Raw genomic sequence first — 21,162 nt, forward strand, 5'->3', positions numbered from 1 at the left:
TGACAACGCAGCACGAACCCACCCCTAAACGGGAACTGAACTTTCAAGGCATCCTTGAAGTGCAGCAAAGAAGTGTTCAAGGATTCTATTTTTATTTCTCAAGTGGCTGTGCACATTTCGGTTTGGGAGTTTTTATTTTCCCAACTTGAATGACAATGTCTGGGGATTAATCCATGAAAAAAGGAGATGAGCTCGGAGTCGGTGAGGGGCCAGAGAGGGACCACAGGCTTCAGGGCCATGGGTGCCGGGCTGGGGTTTGCCTCCTGACACCGCCCTGGCTGACCACGAGACCCCGGAGCGCGAGTGAACCTCTCCAAGCACGTCATGTGTGCACAGGTGGCCAACAAACATCAGCCCTGGCCATCTGACCCCCAACGGTACCAGCACGCACCCACGTTCTCACACCCCATCGGTCCTCTAGACACCCCAGGTCAGGGAATGCAAGTAGCAGAGGCCAAGTGAGGGCCTCCAGCCAAAGAAATCAGGTCGCTCCTCTTCTTAATGGACTTCCATCACTTGCACCCAAGTTCAATAGTGGCCTGAATGCTCTGCAGGAGCGTTCAAGTTCTTCCCAACCAGACAGAAAGGATCAGCCATCACGCAGAGGACGGTGAAAGCCCGACAACAGGTGTGGGTCTGAACCCAGGGTGGCAGCCTCGGTGCACCAAGCCCAGCGAACCATTCTCACAGCTCATTTGCCAAAACCCTACAGCGGGATGCACCACACCACCTAGATTCCACAGAATCCGGATCCACAGGGCTCTGTGCGTTCACGTGAAACTCCACAAGGAGGGGTTCTCCCACAGGGCAGAGCGGAGCAGCCACCTTCTGAAGGCCCAGCCCAGTGAGGAGGGGCTGGCCCAGAGCAGGGGCGGAGCCGCGCCGTGGGAGGGGGCTCTGCCAGCATGGGCCGCTGGGCTTCAGACACCTGCCCGACCACGACGGAGATGCGGCAGGCCCTTCACCCATCCATCCAGCCCTTGACTTTCGTTTCCCTGGTGGAGGAGGAGTAATGGAGACAGACGGAGCACACCTTCCCATCCGCAGCACAGAGGAGCACTGCCTGCCCCCTAGAATGTGTTGCTGAGGGCAAATACCGCATATTACTGTCCCTGCGACACTACAGCCTCACCTAGGAGGACTGGGAAATGCTCACTGAGTGGACTGAGAGATGGAAGATTCAGGAAATGCCTGAAAATAAAAACAGATATTCTGAAGAAGTGTGTGTTTCTGGAGCACATGCCCTTCTCCAGCTATCAGCTCACGACGTCCTGCAGCAGAAAACCAAGTCCACTCACGGCAAACGACTCAGCCCCCTTTGGAAGGCGTGAGTGCGGAGACATGTCCTACCTGCAAAAGGCACGTGTGTACTTGCTGGAAGAGGCCGAGCCAGAGATGCGAGGATGCTGGGCTCCAAGCGAAGGCAACGGGGAGCCCAGAGCTAAAGACACTGCAGGGCGCGCTCAGCGGCCCCTGAGCTACAGAACAGAGGCGAGAAACCAAACCCGCACGGCAGCCGGTCAGACCAGGAGCAGGAGGTCGGCCAGGAGGACAGACTTGTCCTGCTGCCCAATTAACTGGGAAGAGGATGAAGCTCTGGGGTGCCCTCCCTGCAGAGCCGCATGTGGGCCAGTGAGGTCGCGCCCAAACAAGTTCTGCTGAACTGGTACAAACGCTGTCTCGACACCGGGGAGCCTGCGAGAAGGATTTCGGGGAGAAGCCATGGATGGGGTGGCTGTTCCCGATCTTGCACATACAGAGAGCTCCAGCTGTCACAAGCCCAGAATGCCTCCTCCCAGAGGCTGGGAAGGGGTCCACACGGAAGAGGACGGATGAGAATCTCCTGGACAGAGTGGAGGGAACTGCTCCCGGACCGGCAGGCGAGCGGCAGCCAGGACACAGGCTGCGTGCAGCGAGTGCTCCCAGCACATCCGCACCAGTTCCGAGGGGGAGGGCTGGACACAGGGCTGTTGCCACCAGCGGCCAATACCTGAGGAGCCTGGGTGCTGTCAGCCTGTCAGCCCGGAGACGGCCAGGGCACTCACAAGGCACTTCCTGGGCTCAGTTTCTCCCCGAACACACCGACTGGAACGCAGCCTGTGACTGTCTGACAGCTGAAAGCATCCCCAGGTCCCCTCCTCCAAATCTTCTGCTTCTCTTTTCTCAAGGCAACTGGAAACAAAGTAGACCTAGGAAAGGACCCAAATAATCTCCTTCTCTGAACTCTCTGCTCTAAACATCGCCTGCCCTAGTTAGATGAGATAGAAATCTTCAGTTAGGGACCTGAGGTTTGTAATCTATCTTTATGGTTTGTCCTCTGGGAGGCAAAAAAAAAAAAAAAAAAAAAAGCACATCTCCTGAACCCATGGATGGCAAAAAAGAAAGATCAAGAAACTCATCCTGAATTTCTATCATCAAGGAGAGTGATGTCTATGGGGAGCCTGGCTGCCGAACGCAGCGTTAAAGGTGTGTGGGACAAGGAGCTACCTGGGAGGGAGTGACAGGTTATGACCCATGGCAGGGCCCCCTCAGTACCCATGGGCCTGGCTGTGCACCGCTGGGAAATGGCTCACGTGCCGTGACCACCACGGGACGCAGACTGTGTCCTTCCAGAAAGCATGCTGTGGCTCCCAGGCAACTATCTTCATTACGTCACAATCTCTGGCCCCAGCCTCTGGGATAGGGACAAGCCCCACATACCTGGTCCAGGTGCCCCCCATCCGGTGATCTCCAAGCCCCCAGTTGGGTGACAGTTGGGGCCGCATTTGGAGGGGATGCTATTGGCAGGGAGAAGAACTGTGCCCACAAACAGGCCACTCTCACCCCAGAGCCTCCCCCTGCCTCTGAGCTGTCACCCAGAGAAGACTTTGCCTTGGAGACAAGGGAACCCACACCACTAACACCTCCTGAGCCCCCCCCACAGAGCACCTTCCGTCGAAGACCTCTTCTTGACCCCGACACCCTGGGAATTGGTTACTGGCTCCAGTTTAGAAAGCTGAGCTAAAGGGGACAAAATAACTTGTGAAGACCTTGTGACGACTTAGACAGGGCTGAGATCAGAACTCAGGCTGTGCGTATTCGAGGCCAGTCCCTTTCTTAGGGTGTTTACTGCCTCCCTTGGTTGTGCCCTAGAGAGTCTCTCCACCACCTCCATACCCAGCAAAGCTGCCCCCCCGGGGGCAGGGGCAGAGGGCTGGGCCGGCCCGGTGGCGTCAGCCTGGCACGGCTGCTATCCCCCTCACCCCCTACTGGAGGACAGGCCTGCATGCCTGTGTGGTCTCTTCCTCAGCTGAAAAGCCAGATGGCGCCCGGTGGTGGGCTGAGTTCCAAGGATTTGGTGCCAGAGCTGCAACCCTTGTGGTTTGGGGGGGAAAAGACAAATATTGTGGAAAACCCACATAGTCACTCAATGATATGCCATCCGGGCTTATTCAGGGCAGCCTGGCTGCTCGCAAGCATGAGAGAGAAAGAGAGATGGGTCCACACCCACCCGCCCAGGTGAGAAGACAGAGGCCTGACCTTGAACGATGACAGGATAGTGATGACAGGAGGTGGCTGGGACAGAGGAGGTGTGTGCGTAAGGAAGGCTGGGGGCTCTGCCTGGAGAAACAGACCTGCCTCTGGAGCCGGCCCCTGTCCTAACACTTCCCTGTTTGCATTTTAGGTGCCAAAGAGCAGGTGGCAGAGAGGTGGGGGGACCACCTAGACCTCCTGGCATGTGGGCAGCTCCTGACTGTTGCTCTCTGCCTTCAGTCCCCAAAGACAGGGTGCCCCTAAGGCCGCGCTGAGGGCTTGCTCTGTCCCGGCAGTCAGGCACAGATGACTCGTGCCTTTGGGAAAACAGGAGAAGCCAGCTGGATGTGGAATCTTTCTGGTGGGAGCAGTGGCTGCCAGCTGTGATGAGCCGTGGGCATCAGCAGCCCCAAGGGCTGACGGAGGGACTTGACCAGCGCCGGCCACGGAGCCAGCAGCGGCAGCACACCCGAATGCTCTCCTTCATTCAGATGGTCACGCAGCACCTGCCCTCTGTGAGGCCCCTGCTGGTTCCCAGACATGTGGGTCAGGCACAGCTCTGACCTCGAGATGCTCACGGGGAGACCAAGTAACCAAATACACAAAAGTCCAATTATCGCCATGGCAGGGGTTGGGGGGGGGAGTAATGGCCGCAGGTGTCTTGAAAGGAGGCCCCTGAGTTCAGTTCTGAATGAGTGAGTGCTTGTCAGACTCTGAGGCAAGGGAAAGGCCCTTGAGGGGCACAGAGTCGTGAAAGCACCCAGTGTCCTTGGAGGACAGTGGCCAGTGAGTGTGGGGCAGTGGTGAGAGAGAAGGTTTCAGAAGGAGACTGGAGCCGACCACACCATGTGAAGGAGCGTAAATGTTGTCTTATGGAGAGGAACTTCTAACAGGTTTTAATTAGGGAAATGACAGTCACATTTACCTAAAACCAATGTTGAGAGAACAAGTAACAGAAAAGCTCCGTGGCCTTGGGGACAATTCTCGTGCCCCGAGGCAGCCGGGCCTGCACTACAGGGATGGGGGCTGAGCATGGCCTCAGGCTCTCCAAGTCCTCTGGGGAAGACTCCTCCCTGTCCTAATGGGACAAGGCTTAAAAGGGGCTGTACTAAATTGGGGTGGGGTGGAAAAAGAAGCTGGGATGTCCTGGCTAGTGGGCCCCAGTGATAACTGGGCAAAAATGCCACCTGGGCCCTTGCAGCGAGCCCCGTGGGAGCCAGAGTGAGCGAGCAGATGCCAAGATGTTAACTTCTCCCACACTGCAGGCTTGGCTTACTGGTTCGCACTGTTCAGCCACTGAAATCTCTTCAAGGAGAATCAGCACCAGCTCTGTCTCGGTCTGTTCCGCTGGACGTAAGGAAGGGGAGACGAGGGGTAGCAGCACTACTTCCCCCAGGGCTGTGCTTTGCCTCACACATGAAAAAGCTAGAGGTACTCCTCTGGCTCGGCCCCATGGCCCAGGGCCTGGGAAGAGCCATCGGGGCCAGGCTAGGGGTCAGCTGGTCCTCAGAACAAGAGGCCTTGAGGGGAACAGGTGGACTCTGCCGTGAGAGACGGGGGTGGGGAGCCTCTGGGCCATCCGTCCCGCCCCTCAGCGGCATCCTCGGAGAAAAGCCCCCACCCGCCCACCCACCATCCCCCAACCGCCTGATTCTGTCAGGAGTTAAGCTGAGGGACTTTTGGTGGCTAGCGCCTGGGCCTCCTGGACCTTAGAGCCCGCAGAGCTGTTAACTCCAGTAACCGGCTGGAATCTGATTGCCTTTAGTGTCCCTGTCCCGAGGATGCCCTCTGTCACCTCAGCTGCCTGGTGTTTGAGCAGCACTCGACGAGAGATGCCAGGTGATGGCTGTAGGTGTTCCTGGCGCCTTCCCTTCCTCATTCCACTCTTCCCGCTTGTCTCTGTGCAGGAAGAGTGCATGGCGGTGGGAATGCTCTGCGCTGGAGCTGGAGGGGAGGGAGGGAAGGAAGTCAGGTGCCCAGAACACCGGAGCCCTGTGGAGAGGAGCACAGGCCAAGCTGGCTCCACCCCTTCTCTGCTGACGTCAGACCTCGAAATAGACAGATTGGGGAGCAGGATTCTTTGCCGACACTGAGTAACCTTGGAGGTGGGGAAGGAGGGGAGACAGGGCACCAAGCTGGCTGATTAACAAGCTCTGTCCAATTGGGTATAAGAATTGCACTAACATCCCCAGCTTCCAGGCCTCTCCGTGGGGCTGGCACGCTGTGGAAGCCAAGAGCACCGTCCGCAGGGATGCAGGAGGGACCTGTTGGCCCTGGGTTAACAAAGAAGGCACTAGCAAAGGGATGTTGCTGGAGGCCCTTTTCTCCCAGGGACACCCAGAGCCTGAAAACAGCCTGATCAGAGGAGCGATGCTGTTCTCTGTCTGCCCTGAAGTGTGTGAGGGATCGACTCCAGCAGGTTACCTGTGACACCAGGCTGCACACCTGTGGACGTGGGGCCATCGTCTCGCCCTGGAAGAGGCAAGGCATAGGGAGCCCCTGACTGCTGCCTCCACAGCTACAGCCTGGGGGCAGCTCCCGAAAGGACACCAGACAGGCCTCTCCCCCAGAGACTGTTGATCACGGGGACAGGTCCTCAGCCGGCAAGATTTTTCAAAGGGGAGAGTACGCAGACTTCTCCTCACAGCTGGTTGAAAGTGCAGATTCCTGGGCCTTGAAGCCTTAGCTCTGCTACACTGGGCCGGGGGTAGGACCGAGGAACGTATAGTTTTAACAAGTACCTGAAGTTGGTTGCTGGAACCAAGCCTTGAGACACAGCTGCGGCTCATGCACGCTCCTGACCTGGGGGAAGGCAAAGCGCTGGACGGTGCTCCCAGGGGCCGAGCACCTGTCTCGTGGGTGGAGCCCAACATCCCCACAGCAGTGAGGGGTACGTGTCCTAGCCCGGTGGGGCCTTCTGGTCCCAGCTGGCACCCAGCACCCAGCCCGGCCGTCTCGTCCCTCCTCTTGTCAAGGTTTTCAGAGAACATCTCAATCTGCGGCTAGAGGAAGTTTTTCCCAGAGCCAAACTCACTATGCCCTGCTGCGCTCTGTGACCCTTCCTTCCAGATTCACGCTCACCACGAAGCGTCTGCTCAGCAGTGCGCTCTGCGGCACCTCCCTTTGCACTTGAAGGCTTATTAAAATGTACCTTGGTCTGCTCTCAGCTCATCCACGAGACAGCCCGAGCTCATGCTAATTAATCAGATGTCATCATTAATATGCACCCTAACTGTTCAGCTCCCCTGATGCCCATCAGGCTCAGCCCCCGGCCTCTCCGCTGGCTGCAAGCCCTTTGGACTTCCTCGGCTCCTGCTTTCTCCTCTGGGCTTGCCTGCGGTCCGGAGAACGCGCCCAAAGATACTTTTATTCTCGGCACAGTTTGCACGGCCAGCCGCTGGCTGGGATGCCAGCAACACAGAGGAGTACAGTTACTACTTTAGAATGAGTGCTTTATTTAATTAAACAATTACTGCTGGGGCCCTGGGGCGCTATTTAGAAAGATACCAGATTCTGCTCACAACAGACACCCTGTAACAGAGAGTGAGCATTGCTCAGGGAGCAAGCACAACCCCCCAAACCTCAGCAGGGCCCTCACAACTACCACGGGGCCTCCATGCAACGAAAGTATCAGACAGACGCAAGGCAGGAGGGGAAGAACGGGTTGGCAGGTACGGTTTCCATCCCAGTTTACACAAAATATTTAAGAACATTCCACCTTCCTCTAAACCACTGGCAGGCTGTTGGGTTGGAGATGATGGTTTTCCCCCTGCACTTTTGGAGGAAATGAAACAAAGTGGGGAGGAGGCGAGTGGAAGATTTGAAATCAACCAGGCCATTTTCTTTAAGAAAACAGTCACTTTTAGTTCTTTGCCCAGAAAGGGAAGGCCGGAAGCAGAGGGGATATGGAGCATGGAGATGGCCTGGGCCGTACTGTTTGGGGACGGCCTGGAGCAGCTTGAGGGGAATGGCTGCAAACACACTCAGGTTGGTGGCAGGGTTGGCCCAGGACACTTAGGAAGCGAGGAGCACTAGACATTGATGCCCACTCCTGCCACTCACAGAGAAGGCGCGTTCAAGCCTCCAGCTTGGGCTGCCTGGGATCAGCGTGGAGCGTGGATAAAATGGTCCTGAAAAAGCACAGTGCAGAAGGTCCCCAGCAGGGAGGAGCACTCCCCACGGAGACCTATGTGGAAGTTTCCCAACTAAACTGGCCTGTGCAGGAGTGTGGGCCGCGGGCATACACTTAACAAGCTCAATGAAACTTCCCAGGCTGTACGTGCGCAAGGGTGTCTGCGTCCCTGGCTCTCTCGTAGGTGGGCTGTTCGTGTCCCCCCCAACCCCACGCCTGCCTGCTTCCACACGAAGCAGGCTTTGGACGGCTGCCCCTTTGCACGTGCACACGTGGATACTACCTTTAGGAGAGACAGGCTTCTAAAAGTTCTATTTACAAATACTTAGTTTTCACAGAATCACATTTTACACCCAAGAAAAACCAAGTACTCAAGAGAAACCTGCAGCCCGCCCTTCTGCAAACCAACAAACTTTGTAACAATTAGGCCTATAGTTTGTTTTATGTGCTTCCATGCAGTGGGGTTTCTTAAGAGCTGAGCATGCTGGGGTGGGGGTGGCCAGGCGATGGCACGCAAGATGATTTCCTCCATCCCAAGGCACCTCCCTAGCTGAACTGAGGATGGGGGGTAGGGCGGCAGGATGAGAATCCAGGCCAATTTATCTGACATCTGCCCATGCGCCCAGGAGTCAAAACAGCTTGCCCTGGGCAAGTGGTGTGTATGAGCACGTACTCACGGCTTGCCAGACAATGGATGAGGGGGCAGGGACCTGGGACATTCTAACAGGACACAGAGATGCTCAAACTGCCACTGTGATGAGGGGGTCTGGGCAGTTTACCTGGCTCAGGAGCTAGGATGTAAGTTCCCTCCACCCACCAGGACACAGTAGAGAACGCACGACCCCGACCAATGGCAACGGCAGCTTCTGAGATAGGGGGAGGGATGGTGGGAACTGTCCAGGAGAACCTAGTCCGAATTCCCATCACCTGGCATCCTTACTGGGAGCGCAGAGGCGGCGGCACTGGGGATTAAGTGTCACCTTCTAAGCCGGTGTGTCAGGTGTTGGCCATGGCAGAGGCAGGATGTGGGGTGATGGATGGCGGGCTTCATGCCAGCCGACAGAACCCATGTCCCTGAGAGGCACAGTAAAAATAAAACAACAATCCTCTCATGGAGCTGGAGGAGGAAGCTCGGCTCCAACACTCAAAGGTGTTGGGTAGGAGGCAGCGGTCACCATGGCCCAGGGAGGTGCGGCCGGGGTCTGCACCAAAAGGTGGAGGGCTGGTCCGGAGCAATGCTGGGCAGTAGCTGGGCAGCAGCTGGGGACGGGTGGGAGGCCGCGCCTGGGTGGCAGCAGCAGCCATGGGTGATGGGCAGGATGCTGGGGGCTCATGGGGTCTGTTGGCAGGAGTTTCAGAGACAAACCACAGTGCTGGAGTGAGTGACAGAGCAATCTGAATTTCATTTAGAAAGGGCTGGGCTGGGGGGATGGAAAGCACACCAAAAACCAAGAGGCCATTCCCGGGATGAAATATATAGACAGCTCCCTAGGAAAAAAAAAAAAAAGAGAGAGAGAGAGAGAGAGAGAGAAAGAATAACACAGGCCTGTCCGTGTATTATTGATTTCCTTGAAAAAGAGAGACAAGCCAATCCTTTCAAGTCAGTCACTTCAGTGTGAGCACCAGGGCCTGTCTGAAGTTAGCATTCCCTCAGCGTTAGAGACCCAGCTCTTGTTTGGGTTGTGGGCCCACGCATTTTCGGGGTATCGGGCAGAAATTCGTTCGTCCTCGAGACCCAGGATCATGGGCTGAAGGCGGAGCCTCAGGACGTGGGGGAGAGGCTCATGAGGACGCCCTGCGCAGCTGGCTGAAGACACCGCAGACCACCCCACGCCAAGCTCCCGGCGTCGGCCAGACACGGGTCACAAGGGCCGCCTGCCCACTGCACCTGCAGTGACTGCCCAGTGTGACTGGCATCTTCCCACGAGTGGGAAGAAAGAGAGGCCAAGCAAAACGGACCCTTCTGAGCATCCAGACTGAGAGAAGGGGAGCTGACAAGGAGCACATCGTGGGGAGGAAGGGGGGAAAGAAAAAGATGGGCTTCCCTGGTAGGTCGCCATTCTACAGAGGGCACACGTTGATGTTCCAGACCCCATCATTAAGCCCATGCAGCCAGGAATCTCCTCTCGGCCCCTTACTGAGTCCCAACCCATGTGCCTCAGGCAGGAGGGCAGGGTGGCCCAGAGAAGGGAAACTGCCATCAGGCCATCTGTGGGCTTAGGGTCCTGCTCTCCGCTTGGACAGAGCGAGCCCATGAGCCCTCCTAAAGACGGCTCATTTGCCCTGTCAGTTCCCGCTAGCCCTGTGGGGCCACCCTTCCTGGCTAACTGCTGCAGCCTTCCGCTCCAGGTTCCCGACAGTGGCAAATCCAGGGGCGCCGTGTCCTGCTGGAATTGTGCTCTGGGGCACCCGGTGGTGTCTCTGGAGGCGTGCAGCCGTGTTCCCGAGAGTCCCGCATCCTGTCAAGTCACTGAGGCTGCTGAACCTCACTGTGCCACACTAAGTGTCCCCCGTCACTGGTCCTGAAGGCCTCTAGGCCACCTCCTGCCCCAGAACTGGTAAGAATAAATATTCAAGCGACGGCAGTGGTGACCCACTTATTAGCAGATGCCACAGCCCAGGGCACAGTGGCTGATGCTGAAAGAACACAGAAAGGGACTGTGGGAGGCACAGGAAACATCCTTGGGAAGACGCGTCCCAGTCTAGTGCTCCTTGAGCGAATGTGAGAAGTCCGCTCCACTATCTAGGAGCAAGGGGCAGCAAGAAAGACAGAAATCCATCAAGCAGATGGGCAGGGGGCGCAGACACGGGTCACTGAACGGACACCATCCTTGGGCAGCATTGCCCCACCTCTCCGCAAACATCAAGCTCTAAGGGCTGATGACCGGGCACGACCTGCCCCTTCTCTCTGGCCTCGCCAACAGGGCAGCCCACAAGCCCAGCAAGTCTGTTACCAGGGCCGGTGGACAGGGATGGGAACCCTGGGAGCCAGGCTCCTATCCCTGCCTTGGCCCTGGGGCCCCGGGGAAGTCACAGTCCTCAAGTCTCAGTTTTCTCTACTGTAAAGTGGGATGATGCCATGGGCCTTACTGTGCGACCGGGAGGACCCAATCGGAAAGGAGAAAGTAAGTGGTAATACGTTACACCCATGCAAAGCCGCCATAGGAAGGGCCGGTCAAGGCCTGGCACAGCCATGTGGGCGCGTCACTCCCCTCTCCACCTCCTTACAAAAAGGATGTTTACACGTTTCGGGAAGAGACCCCTGGGTTTTTAAAAAGGGGACTGCATGCTGTTTTAAATGCTGCAGATGACAGAGAGAAGTTTTGTTGCCTAAGGCCGAGCCAAGATGGAATCAGGAAACCAGACTTCCTGGCAGAGGGAGAAACCAGGACTCTTGGTGAAAGCCTAGGAAGACCCTTCCAATGTTAACCTGAGCCCGAATCAGATTGCCCTACACCTGCAGGAACAGCTCAGCAGATGGAAATCCCCAAACTCCCCCGCAACCCCCAACACACACCCCGCTTCTTCAAGGGGGTGCCCAGCAGAAGGCGGCAGGTCATCTGCCAGGCACGTGCAGGCTGCCCTCTCTCCCCTGGACCACGCAAGCCCTGGGGGCGGATCTCACGGCTCCTGTATCAAGGCAGGAATGCAAGCCAGGGTGACCTTGTCATGTCCCAAGGCAGCCTGCGAGGGGCCCCCGCTCCATACCATCAGTCTGTGGCCGAGTCTCCAGCCAGGATGAGCTCCGCTCTGCCATCTGCGCTCCCAGCTCTGCTTGGCTAGTGCCTGCTGGGCTGCTGGTGACCCAGCGGCATCTGTCCACCTGTAAGAGGCCGAGGCCGCTCCTGCGAACCGGGAGGAGCTTTCGGCCCTCGGGGAGTCCCACCGTGGCCCCAGGGCTTCCCTCTGACACTCTAGAGGCAGTGGCGGTGACAGGGCCAGGCCCTGGGCAAGGGGTGTGAGGGACAGGCTGGGAAGCACGGCCAGGATGAGAAAGTGAACAAGCCTTGGCAGTGCCCTGGACTCCAGGGGACAGCGGCACACGGCCTGCTTCCCAGACACTCGGGACGGATTCCAGGATGGAACTGATTTATGACAATCCTGGTACCACTTCACCACTGGTCCCTGGCTCCTTCTCACCGCACAGGAGAGAGTGGAGCGCCCAATTCTGACTTTGTTTCTGGCAAAGCCAGAGAAGCGCTGCAGAAAGAAGCCCAAGCTATTCCCTAGCCTGGAGGCAATGTTACTGGTTTGAAGGAGTTGGGGCACCCGACACTTTCCCACTGGTCCTTCAAGGGAGCAGGTGGGGCGGGTGGTGGGGTTCTGAGAATCCAGGGCCAGCTGACAGCAGGTCTTGATGTTAATTCTCACGGGCTCTTGCCAGGGCCCAGGTCACTGAAGGCTCCAGCTGCAGTGGCTTGTGGGGACGGCCCTGGAACGCACATGTGACTCACGGGACCCCTGCCTCCCAGTGACCCACTCTGTGGCTACTCCAAGGAAGGAGAGGGAGAGACTGACTCATATCAGCTGCACTGGCAACCACAGGATGTGGACGGAGGTCGCAGGGTGGAGGGGAGCAGGAATTTTCCATTTGTTAAGGTCAAGGGCTTTGGGAGGCGACTGGTAGCTGCTGGTGGAGAAAGCTCCCTTCTTATCATGATGCTGTGCACAGGCTGGCCTCTGGGTATAGTTAATACCCCAAATACTCTCCTTCTACGTGTGCATTTCAGTAGCGTTCCCGGGAAGACACAGAAAAGATCGTTTCTAGAGGACTTGCTGGAAATTAAGCCACAAAAGAAAAGCCTGTATCTTTATTCCCCAGAATGTACTGTCCCAAAATAGCAATAAAGAGATGGTTGTTTCAAGGCCCTTCGAAACACGTCGGCTGGGCAGGTGCACCCTCCACCTGAGACAAGACGACTGTGCACAGGGCGGGGGTGCTCTAAAGCTGCCTGCCGCCTTGCCCAGCTTTTGGTGAGGTCTCGCTGCAGGCAAAATCAGAGGCCGCGGGTAGAAAGAGGCAGTGGGCATCTGCAGAAGGGATGAACACTCTTCTGAATGTGACCGACTGAGGGGTGGGGGGAGAAGGACGACCCTCCACCTTAATGATCTGAGGAGCCTGCCTGATGGAATGAAGACCTACGGCTGAGCCCCATGGGTCAGATTTGGGAGGGAAAGATGCCCGTCACCTGCAACACACAGCTCAGGACCAAGGAAGGAAACCTCCACGGCTGCCAATCCCTTCCAGCTCCCTGACGGGGAGGTCTGCGGGCGGACGCCTGGTGCCCAGCGTGGAGGGTTGGAAAGCACGGTTCAGGAGCCGCAGACCCTGGGAGCCACAGGCAAAGCTGTAAAGTAACTCCCGAGACAACGTGAAGGTCCGTCTGCCTTAAATTCTCCAAACCAGGCAGAAGAGCACAACTCCACAGAACACGTGCTGTGCCAAGCGAAGCCCCCGGCAGTGGACTGGGCGGTGGGGGAGGGGGCAACCACCTGGTGAGAATAGGCTCTGCTTCTGCTCACCCGTCCCATCTCCGCAGCTCTTGCGGGCCGGGTGGCAATCAGCCCTAGGAGTTACAAGCGCGGTAGGGGAAAGATGAAGGCAGTAATTCATGTCTGTCTGCTTTCCTGAACGGCTCCTTCTGTTCCGCCAGGGAGTACTGAGATTCAGGGAGGGAGGCTCCCATCACGTGGAAGGTTTACAGGAATATGGGAAAGAACAATTTAATAAAGCAGTAATAATGCTTCTCAGTAATTTACCAGGCCAGTGGCAATACTCCTAGTGCCCTGTATCTGTTTCGCGGGGGAAGGGACGCTCCAGGCAGATTTAGCACAGACGCTAACAGCTTCTCCCGGAAAGACCCACCGGAGGTCTGGTCCCTCTGCTCGGCACATGCTTCTGTGTCTGTGCTGAGCCTCTTGGACCCCTTCCTCCACATCCTCCTTCTGCCAGTCAGAGATCCAGGCGGGTCGTTACGCTCGCTGATACTTCTGCTATTTTATCAATGACAGTTTGCTGAAATGCTGAGAGGCTAACAGGCCTCAGCTGTGCTGCCTTCCTGATCGCCCTCCCACCACAGGCTGGGGAAGTGGGGGACCGTGCCAGGGAATTAGCTTGCCACCAAATTCCCACCAGACCTGCGGTGGGGGGATTTGAGATATGATTCTACCAAAAGACGAGTCTCTAGTCACAGGTGAACGCATGAGACAAAAACCAGACCATCCGACCGCTCTGGCAATGCAGAAGAAGAAAACCAACCTCTCCCCAGGCTTGGGCCACAGGCCGGCTTCAGTAGGTCCACAGGGTGGGACTGGGAAGGCAAAACCAGCATTCAGTGGCCCTGGGTGAACAAACTCAGAACCAGGTAACATAGCTGGCAGGGCCTGCAGAAACCTTTGCCAGGATGGGGATAATTAAGTCAAGAGGCCAACTCCCCGAAAGGCTCGGCTCTCTCCTGAGCCCTGCCTCCCCCTCCAAATCAGCTAAGTGGCCACGTGTCAAACTGTGTGCCACCTCGCACACCTAAATCTGTGTCAGGGTTGAGGAGGACCAAGAAGAGGCAGAGAATATTAATAGATGCTGCAATGGGGCGAGGGAAGCATTTCTGAGTCCCGCCCACAAAGCAGGCAGAGATAAATAACAGCCTCTGGTTTCGTGTCTTATTACCCAAGACCCGTCTGGCATGGTATCCAGCTCCAACCCGCCCCTCCTGCCCATGGCACAAAGCAGTCAAGAACAGCGGGGAGATTCATCTTCTTCCCTCGCCTGCGGGGAGGAGGGGAGACGGGGACAGAGCTGGGCTGATCCTTCCCTATCTGGAGAGCCTGTCTGTGCTCGGGTCCAACCATAAGATGGCTCAGTCCTGCCTGTCCAGTCAGGGAGCCCGGCACCTCCCATATGCCCTTGGGCTGGCCAGGAGAAAGGTTCGAACGTGGCCAGTCTCCAGGAAATCTGCTCTGACACTCTTAGAGAGCTGTACTAAGGGTGCCCCTCAAACCTCAAGCTCGATTTACAAGAGTTCACAGCCAGGAGCTGGCAATGACCCCAATGCCAACTCCAAGCCACATGTGACCGGACACGCAGGCTGTATTCTCAGTAACGTGACATGGTTTCTGCCCAGGACCGTGGCCCCACTAATAGCCAGAGCGTGAAGCTGAAGTTCAAATGCCTCTGGGGCCAGCCGGGCGGGGCAAGGGTCGAGGCCAAGGGGCCGAGCCCACTCACCAAGTAGATGCGGTAGGCGTCCACGCGGCGCAGGGGCCCCCAGCACGGGTCTGTGTCGTTGTGCTTGCTGTCGGCCTCCACACCACAGGACTCGTTGCCAGTGGCGCTGCTGATAAAGAGAAGAGTGGCTCAGTGTGGCCCTCGCTTGGCGGGAAGCAGACAGGATGGAACGTTCCTAATTATTAGCCACCACGGAGCCTCCACTCCCACCGCAGCTGCTTCCAGGCCAACCACCTCTCTCGCCATGAATCACAGTCTCCTGTCTTTGGGCCGGTGCCACTTCTTCCGGTGGCACCATTTCCCGGCGACTCAGGAGCCCCTGGTGGGAATCCCAGTCGTGTTCCCAATGGGGCAGGGACGGGACAGCGGTGTCGAGCATGTTTCCAGAGGACAGAGCACATAGCCAGCCGTGGGACGCGTAGAGTGTGGGGGTGCGAGGGGGACACTCACCAGGTCACCTGCATGAGGGAGAAGGGCACGGCGGCAGCGTAGATGGCCAAGTCCCCGTACAGGTAAATGATGATGCAGAAATAGAACAAGTTGACCCCCACTGAAAGGAACAGAGTCACTGTCAGGGAGCCACAGAGGTGCCTGTGTTCCTTCCTGACGGTCAGATCTCTACCTCTGCCACACGTTCCTTTCTCTGGGCCGTTTACTTTCTACAAAAAGAAAACAACTAAGTCCCATAGTCCCGTGGCTTGTTCTGGCTGGCTACACTGTGATGTGGCAGGAGACACGGCTGCTCGTGACGGTCACCTCGGGGAGGCTAAGTGGGGCTGGGGGCCTCAGAGGCTCTGAATCCAGGCAGGCGCAGGGCAGCATGAGGCGGGGCTGGCTCGGGAGGATCAGAGGGGCCTTCGCACTTGGGACAGGCTGCCTGGGCAGGAGGAGGAGAGAGACCCTGAGTCAGGAGCCTCAGCCCGAGTGTGTCTGGACCAGCCAAACACAAGACTCTTTGAGAAAGGCTGGTACTGGGGCGCCTGGGTGGCACAGTGGTTAAGCGTCTGCCTTCCACTCAGGGTGTGATCCCGGCGTTATGGGATCGAGCCCCACATCAGGCTCTTCCGCTATGAGCCTGCTTCTTCCTCTCCCACTCCCCCTGCTTGTGTTCCCTCTCTCGCTGGCTGTCTCTATCTCTGTCGAATAAATAAATAAAATCTTTAAAAAAAAAAAAAAAAAAGAAAGGCTGGTACTGAGGACCTGAAAAGCAGAGAACAAAAAATGGCCCAGCTTCTGAAGCTCAAATCAAGAGGGTAAAAAGCCCCTGATTTCCAAAGACCAAGTGCCTCATTTGGAGTCTGACTGATCACCAACTTTGGGGATGGGAAGGGGTGGCCTGGGGTGCTAGTGACAGAGGGGACAGCAGGAGGGGGCGCTCAAGACGAGCTCGTGGTCAGAATGTTTGCAGGGAGGATGCTGCCTTTGGAAGGTGCATGTGGAAGCCCCCTCTGCAGGGGCAGCCCTTGCTCCCCTCTCCCTCCGGCGGGGCCTGAACTAGGAGTTGGGGACGCAGGCTCTAGCCCCAGTGCCACTGATCTCGCTTCCTGGCCGTGGCAAGTTCCTGCACATCTCCCATCCTGTACAGTGAGAATTCCACCTGTGCTCAATTCCATATGGGATTCCAGCTGTAAAGACCAGGTGTAAAAGCTCTGAAAAAAGCACCTAGCCCTACAACCTCAGGGTCATGGCCGCAGACAGCCAGTCTCAAACTCCCGTTCAGACTGACTGCTTGTGTTTGATGTCACGGGTCTCAAGCTCCTGGCTTCTCTGAGAACAGGAAGAAAAATGAAGTGACAGTTCCCTTCTAATCCTGGTGGCTCAGAAGAGCCTCTAGGGTCCCCAAGGGGAAAACTGGGGACATGTTCGTCCTGGGCTATTTGAGGTCAGCTTTGCTCCAAGGAGTCTGGGGGAGAAAAGACTAGGAAAATACAGTTCTTCCAAGAACCCGAGAGGGCCTCAGATAGCATCAGTGTCCAAGCTCAGTGGCCCCTGGGGTCTGGCTGCCACTCACACCCCAGGCCCCAGGTACAGCCCGTGCCCCAGCTTGTCTTTCTGCTCTGACGCCAAAGCTCTCTGCAAAGAGGCACTGTCCCCTCCCCACTCACCCTCTCCTCCACTCGCCTGTGGACTGCAGTGTCAGCTCTGTTTATAAACTGCCATTGGTCCTCCCTGATCAATAAATTTCATTACTAGACACAAAATGGGAGGCTCAATGAGCTTCCTGAGAAGACAGCAATGACAAGTCTGGCACCGCTAGTCCCAAGAAGTGAGCCTGGACCCCAAGGGGACTTGTTGTGGAGGGTGGAAGTCCTCCAAAGGGGAAGAGAATGACCCCTGAACTAGGAATAGGGCAGAGCAGTGGGTTTCACCTGGGAGTGACTTTGTCCTGCCACCCCCACCAGGGACATCTGGCAATGTCGGAGGACGTTTTGGTTGTCATGACTGGGTGATGCTACGGGCACCTAGTGGGTGGAGGCCAAGGGTGCTGTTAGGCATCCCACAGTGCACAGGATGCGCCCCACGACAAGGAATGAGCCAGCTCAGATGTCAACGGTGCTGAGCGGGGGAAACCCTGAGCAGAGGGGAAGGCGTCCCGAGTATCAGACTGCTCTCGAGTGCGTGTGCTCCTTTCTTATTAGATGTGGGTGAACTCGAAGTCTAGTCTGTAAGGGGAGGGAAATAAAAAACATGGGTTCCCAGAATTGTTAAAGAAATTGGAGCGGACTGTAAAACACGCTAATCGGAAAGGAGGTTTCAAAGGTGTATGTCCTCTCTCCAATGTTCGTCTTCTTTCCAAAGCCCGCATTTGGAGGGGGACTGCGTGCGGTTGCCAGGAGGAAATGTTCACGCTCTTATCTCCATCTCACGAGATGGGGAGAGACAGGAACGGAACAGGGCGGGCTGTGCACCACCAATCTGGTTTCGTGGATTTTGGAACCCTCAGTGAGGCTGGTAGGGCGGGGGGCGGGGACCCAAACCCTCAGGCAATCTTTGGCTGATGATCATAATCTTCTGGGCTAGACAGTCAAATCTCACCACCAGTGATAAGCCAAATGCTTAATGTCCTGAGATGCAGTCAAGACGACTCTGGTTTCTACGATCCCCCAGGCTCCGAGTGACTACAGCCACATTCAAGACTAGAAAGAACCAGTGGAGACGCCACCCCTGCAAACAGGGGCTGTGACAAAGGGACGGAAAATCTCCCAAAGAGAAAATCCTTACAAAGACGAGGATTTATTGAGATCTGTCTGTCTGTCTAAGAAGGGAAAACGAGCAGGTTTGGGCACTAAAAATCCAAGCTTTCAACAGCGCATCTTCCCAAAGAACAACATTTGCTGTGGAGGTACACAGTGTTGTCACTAAACACCCAGCAACCCGGCATCTGAGCTGGGGCAGGGGGATCCTCTCAGCTGCCGGCAATGCCACTAAGGAGCAGGTAGGGTGGAGGGGGCTCATAGTTAGACACTCAGATGCCCAGACAGCGACCCGTGCATGGACTCCTTGCGCCCTCTGCTGGCCACCAGGGGATGGGGGGACGGGCAATGAGACCGGTACACACACACAGGCGTGTGCGCGGTGTGCCCTACAACCGTCCTAGGTATCTGCCCTGTGCTGTACTAGACTGAACAGTCCAGAAGAAAAGAGAGACAAGTCAGAAGCAATCAAGCAAGAGGCATAAAACTATAAGCCAGCTCCATCGGCTTCCTTCCTTGGAAAGCTGCTTAGGATTCCTGACCTCTACAAGCAGGAAGAGCCAAGCAGCCGCTTCTCTTCCTAGCGCTGAATGTGGAGGGATCCAGGAAAACAACAGCAGCGGTTCAGGCCTCTTGGCAAGGCGGCTGCTCAAATGCGCTGGGAGCCACTGACAGTCCGCTCCTCTGCATCGCCTGCCCCATCCCCAGCCGTCAAGGTCTCTCGGAAACTACCCCCTTTGCCCTCGCCCCACCTTGAGAAAGAACTTATACCTTTATTGAAGAACATGGAGGCCATCTGTCCCATTTCCACCCGATCTGTGATTTCAAAAAGGTTCAGAGATCCACGTCTCTCTGTGGAGCCAAACGGACAAGGAAGAGGAAGCGGTTTTCATTCGGAAAAGCTCCTAGAGGAGCTGCTGAGCTCCCCAAATTCTCCAGGGTAAGGAAATCCTAAAGCAGTTCAAATTCTTGTGAAAACTTCTAATGTTTCCCACTTGAAATATTTTAAAACAGTCTACAGAAAGGGATCCCAGGGATGCTCGCTATGGATGGGGGGCCGGTGGGGAGCTGGGACACCTGGCCCTGGCTTGCTCAGCTGGACCGGGGATGGGACTGGTCAGGCATGCATGCATGGTGGGACAGGAGGACGAAGTCAGACACCCCACATGTATTCGAGCTTCCAGTGTGCCCCGGGCACTTAAGTAAGTAAACTGCCCAAGCTGCAAACATTAGCAAGTGGGGGAGCCAGCAGGGTGAAGCCTGGACCCCAGGCTCGTGCTCTGGCCAGAGGGTCTGTGTAGAGACTCCCCGTCCTCTCATAAATAAAGGGAACCCTGTGGACCAGAGGGAGGTGCCAACCAGCCTGGAACCCCAAGACTTACGCACTGACAGGATGGGCCGTTTCTCTGCCCGCTCATAGTTGTCCGGGACAAGGACATCACTGTCGGAGGCCGTGGAGGAGTCATCATCTTCCTCCTCCTAGGAGGGGCGGGGTGGGGAGGGGGAACAAATAAGGGAAAGGGGGGAGGGGCACACATAATGCTACAGGAAACCCACGGAAAATTGAAGAACCCATTTCCTTTGTTCTTTCTTTCCAGAAGGTGTCTGATTAGGCACCTCCAGGCTGCCACATTAGTTGCGGACACTCAGATGTCAGATCCGAGCTAGCACAGTCCCGGGGTTCAGGATGATGAGTGAGCTCAAGGTAAGGGTTCAAGGGACCCATGACATGACGTTCAGAGAGCAGACGCTGCATCTGTTCGCTAAGCTTATGCGGCCGTCAAGCCTCAGCTCTGGGACAAGGGTCTCGGAGTAGTGCTTGGACATGAGCCCGCGAGGCATCAGAAGGGAAAGAATTGGCCCCCGAGGGCCGCCTCTCATGGAACACGACTGGACCCAGGCACCACCCAGAGACAAGGGCAACACACACACCTGGTGGTTTTCCATCCTCTTCCAGCGGAGCTGAGCGTTGGCTGCCGCCATGGCCTCTACCACGAAGGTAGTCGTCACAAAGCTGCAGGGGAAGGCCACGGGGGGAATTGCCAAAGGCAGGTAGGAGGTTGTACATGAAACGGGAAAAACCATTTTAAGACCTGACCAGACCAGCAAGCCCAAAGCGTTCTCTCTTCTGAGAGCTGTTCCCCAGGGAACTTTCGAGATGCATCTGACCTGATAAAATGTGTGTGCCTGTGACGCCTGGCGTGCTTGCCTCGATTGCCCTGTCTACGTTTAGAATGGGATTCGATGCACAGGAGAGGGGTGTGCCATAAGCCGATGGGGGGGTAGAGTGTGAGCCTGGGGGAAGGGGGGATGCGGGGCCGTGTGGTACCGCACACCAAGAAGGGCCTGTTGGGGCCAGGGCGGGAGGAAGTCAAATCACAGGGGGCCTTCTGAAAGCTTCAGGGAAGGGCGGCGGGTAGCTCTCACCTCTCCCTGATGGGACACAGATAGTGGTCAGCTCCCAATTACACACACCAATGGACAGAGTGCACACATGGATAACTGGAAAGGGACAGCTGGCTCTAGAATGTTTCCATGTTTCCTTCCTTCCTTCTTTCCCTTCCTTCCTTCCTTTTCTGGCAGTACCTTCACTTTCCTAATAATCTAGATAATGCGAAAATAAGCTTGCATTTTTATGGCTCAAATCAAAAGGGACACTGGGAGGAGGCAACAGACGTCTGCTGGGGAGTCAGACTAGAGTGAAAAGCCATCTTTGCTCTTCCTCTCAGCAAAGCCGGAGAGGCCCAGACGTCAGCAGAGCTGCTGCCCATCAACCCGAGGACCCTGACCCTCCCTGATGAACCCAGCGGCACAGTCACCGCCCTCCTTCTCGAAGCTCCACCCCAGCCTTCCTCAAGCGCCCTCACCTGCCACAGGCTGACCGCTCAGCCCGGCGGGGCACGCGTTCAACCCACATCCACTCCATCTTGGGGGGTGGAGGGCAGCCGGCTCTGAAACTCCATTCCAGTGCCTCAGTACCTTCTAGAAAGGTTTCTCATTATCTTGCTTAAGTGACCATTTTAAGGACTTTAGATTCTCCCTTCTTTTCGCAAGTAAAACTAGAATCAATCTTAGTTAAGGCATAAAGAGGCTTCTCA

General features: G+C 56.4%; 1 protein-coding gene across 1 annotated transcript in view; it reads right to left on the bottom strand.

Moving 5' to 3' along the window:
• Positions 1 to 21,162, bottom strand: part of TMEM104 (transmembrane protein 104) — a 54,566-nt gene that overhangs the window by 23,650 nt on the left and 9,754 nt on the right. Inside the window, exons 4-8 of the mRNA XM_008693739.2 lie at positions 19,997 to 20,078; positions 19,447 to 19,543; positions 18,836 to 18,916; positions 15,321 to 15,420; positions 14,871 to 14,979 (exon numbers count right to left, since the gene is read on the bottom strand). Of these exons, the coding sequence (XP_008691961.2) occupies positions 14,871 to 14,979; positions 15,321 to 15,420; positions 18,836 to 18,916; positions 19,447 to 19,543; positions 19,997 to 20,078 (469 nt within the window). The remainder of the gene's footprint in view (positions 1 to 14,870; positions 14,980 to 15,320; positions 15,421 to 18,835; positions 18,917 to 19,446; positions 19,544 to 19,996; positions 20,079 to 21,162) is intronic.

Source organism: Ursus maritimus, unplaced genomic scaffold, assembly GCF_017311325.1.
Source record: "Ursus maritimus isolate PB19 unplaced genomic scaffold, ASM1731132v1 scaffold_24, whole genome shotgun sequence".
In the NCBI taxonomy this organism is placed as follows: Eukaryota; Metazoa; Chordata; class Mammalia; order Carnivora; family Ursidae; genus Ursus; species Ursus maritimus.